This window comes from Alligator sinensis, unplaced genomic scaffold (genome assembly GCF_000455745.1).
Source record: "Alligator sinensis unplaced genomic scaffold, ASM45574v1 scaffold61_2, whole genome shotgun sequence".
Classification (NCBI taxonomy): domain Eukaryota; kingdom Metazoa; phylum Chordata; order Crocodylia; family Alligatoridae; genus Alligator; species Alligator sinensis.
Window position 1 is genome coordinate 1,432,933 of NW_005842108.1, and position 3,346 is coordinate 1,436,278.

At 42.5% G+C, this 3,346-nt stretch overlaps 1 protein-coding gene across 1 annotated transcript in view; it reads right to left on the minus strand.

Annotated features, from left to right (window-relative positions):
* CACNB4 (calcium voltage-gated channel auxiliary subunit beta 4) overlaps positions 1-3,346 on the minus strand; it is a 151,711-nt gene that overhangs the window by 60,343 nt on the left and 88,022 nt on the right. The window contains 1 exon segment of the mRNA XM_006024544.3: positions 3,316-3,346. This exon segment is cut by the window's right edge and continues 7 nt beyond it. Within this exon segment, the coding sequence (XP_006024606.1) occupies positions 3,316-3,346 (31 nt within the window).

The window sequence follows — 3,346 nt, forward strand, 5'->3', positions numbered from 1 at the left end:
CAGTTATTATTATGGCTGGTGTTACGGGAGGGGGTGCAGATGCAGGCACTGGTTCCACCGCCTTGTTGCCGCTAGCACCAGAAGCCTCATGTCTGTGAGTGCTAGGGAAGAGGCTGAGTCTAAGTTTGGGGGGTGGAGGGAACTTACAGCTCTCCCTCCCCAGCCAGAAGACCTGGCACCTGCCTTTCCAGCACGCTTCATATTTCGTGTGCTGGAAAAAAATGTGCATCTGTGAGTGTGTGTGTAATAAATGGATGTGTACTGAGTGCTTTCCAGGCAAAAGCACTACTTCCTTTTTCCTTGGGGGAGAAAAAAAGAACAAATAACAAGATTTTTGGGGAAGGATAGACAAGAGTAAATAGGAAAGGATTAATAGTGATGGCTACAACTTGGTAGTAAGGCACTATCAAGCTGCAAGCCAAGCTTCCAGATGCTGCTCTCTGCTGCTGCTCCAGACACTCACAGATGCAGCTACAAAATGGCATACGGCATTTTACAAGCAGCCTTATTATGGTGCTTCTCTGTCCCTTGCCCAGAGCACTGGGATTGGAAGAGACCTCAGGGACAGATCATTGTCGCTGGCCAGCTACAGATGTCAATATCAGAGCAGTCCTCCTCCTCCCCGCTCTCCCCCTTAGTTTCTCTCCCTGCAAGCCCACCTCCAAAACAGCTTGAAACAGCTCTGAAATGTTTCAGAAACATCCAAATTGTTTCGGAAAATTTCCAAAACATTTCTGATGGCCTGTTTCGTTTCAGAGCTGTTTCGGAGCCTTGAGTTTCATTTCAGATTTGGTGTTTCACCATCCATCCAAATCCAAAAAGAAACGAAATGGCCGCTGAAATTTCGCACAGCCCTATCAGCACTTAAACCTGCTGTACAACCACGAAGTAACCAGGAGGCTCTGCTCCTCCTTTGTCCTATGGAAAAGCTCTCTTTGTTTCAAATACACTGGAACATACCTGTGAGCTACGATTTAAGGCAGACCCAGAGGCCTGAAATGACTGCATATAAATGACAAGGGGATGTCTATCCTAGTCCAGATTCCAAGGTGCTGCACTGCCACTCTCTACCCTCCCAAAAGTTTGGAATGAGCATGAATTCTAAATTATAGGCCCTGCTTAATTCACCGGAAACACCACGTAATCAGTCTTTGCTCACACTAGCGTGAATGCAATCATGATGCAAATGGATTCATCCACACAGAATTCCATTGACTTCAGAGAGTCTCCACCCCAGCAAAAGCATTCATACAGGTGGATCCCTTTGCAAGGTTGGGGTCTTACAGTATAAGCTATTGGTTTTAAAATTTTTTGGGATTTGAATTTTTTTCCACTTCAGTGGGCCAAACAATTGTTGGTATGAATATAAATTCATAGCTTTTTGCCTTTCTATTATGCTGTATGGCAATCAAAACAGGAACTGCATTTTTCTTTGGAAGAACCCACCAAACACATTTTGTGCTACCAGGTAGCCAAAGCTCTGGAGTCCTTCTGTACAAAGAACTTCCAATCACAAAAGACAAAAATTGAATTCTACTGAATCTCTGAACGAAGTTCCCTAGAAGTACAGCAGACTGAATTCTTAGGGTCACACAGGATTCTAATGATCAGCATGAAATAACCCGTTATTATGTGTTAAAAGGCAGTCAAAAGTTAATTCTCTCTTTTTAATTCATTAATGGTTTTCAAATTATTTCAGAAAGATTCATGGCTGCTAATACAAACTATTACAAACATTTATTTTTCCTCTTTTCCTTCATGATTTTTATTTCATTTTTCCCTGGGTGCAACTACATGAGACACTGACTGTGAGGTACCTGAATAATACTGTGCAGTAGGGCATCATAGCACTAGCAGTGCTAATACGCTACTGCACAGTATTATTAGGTTACTGCACAGTAGTGTCACTTAAAAAGCATTTTCTGGCGCTACTGCAAGTGACACTACTGTGCAGTAACTCTAGTTACTGTACATTTATTTAGTACTTGATTATACAAGTACTAAATAAATGCAATAACTACTATGCAATAGCATCTCATGTAGATGCTCCTCCTCTCACCTTGATCTAATTATCAAGGAATTCCAGGAGTCAAATATGCTCTGCTGCTGTAAAAAAGTGCAGCTCTACTGGATTTGTGGAGTTATAGCTATACATACCAGCATAGAATCTGGCCTAGGGGAATACCATCTCTAGAGTCATCACTCTGTATTCCCTTTTACTGTATTGTTTATCCACGTTAGTCACCCCTTTTTCCACACACAGAGGCAACATGGCTAACTTTGGGACTGTTTCAGGCTAACAGCAAATTAGATAAACCAGAGTTAATGCTGTTCATTTATTTTAAATATTTCCCCCAATGACTTACCTCTGAAATGGTTCCTGGCCTTGATTAAGTACATTAGTATACCAATTTCCTGCCAGTACCGTAGGCTAAATTATGTGCCTCACTTTTGCCACTGCTTATGACTAAATTTAATTGTCTTGCCTTTCTTTTACTGTGCTCCTCCTTAAAGACTCTATCCTCCTCATTACCTATGTGTCTGTATAATCCTCCTCAAAGTAAGCCAGAGTTATGCTCTGGCTCTAAGGTGAATCTTGAGTTTGCACAGTTAGCCACTAGAAGATGCCAGTCGCACAGAGTAGACAGGCCTGACAGTCCCTACAAGACAGCGTTACAAGGCCAGAGTTGAGATTAGCATTAGTAGTTTTTGGCCCCCAGGCCACTGTTCAAGTCCATAGTAACCAAGTGATCCACAGCACCCATATGTAGGAGTTGGGAGACACTGAGAAGACAGGCTGAAGGATGAAAAGAAGGAAGTAGCCACCTGGGGTGCAGAGGCTGCAAAGTCAGTCTAAGAGATCATCTCTGAAAGAAAAGGTTGCACTGACACAGGTGCTGTAATACTGGTCTCTGTGCTGTTCCCACCACACACATTTAGTAGTTAGTCAGAACTAAAAATGTTAAGAGTATGAGGGGGGTAGAGCAAAATCTTCAGGTCTTTGAGTGACCTCACTCAGTTGATCTAAGCCTGCATGGACTCAGACTTCTAAATCCCTGGCACCCTCCAACTGTTAGTCCCTCCACTATGTAACTTGTTTTTCAATGCCTACACCTGGGTCTTTCTTGCCCTTTGTGTTAATGACCGCAAGAGACCTAGGATTCTTATTATCTTCTTTGAACCTGCTTATACTAACCCCTTTCCATTCTGGAATCCGAAAGCAAATCCAACATTTAGACAGGTGAAGACTGAGCGATGCATAAAAAACATATCAATAAAACTACACAAAAATTACCCAGCTAAGGGCATTCTTACCCTCCATGGAAACGTCCTCTCTTCTGTTCCT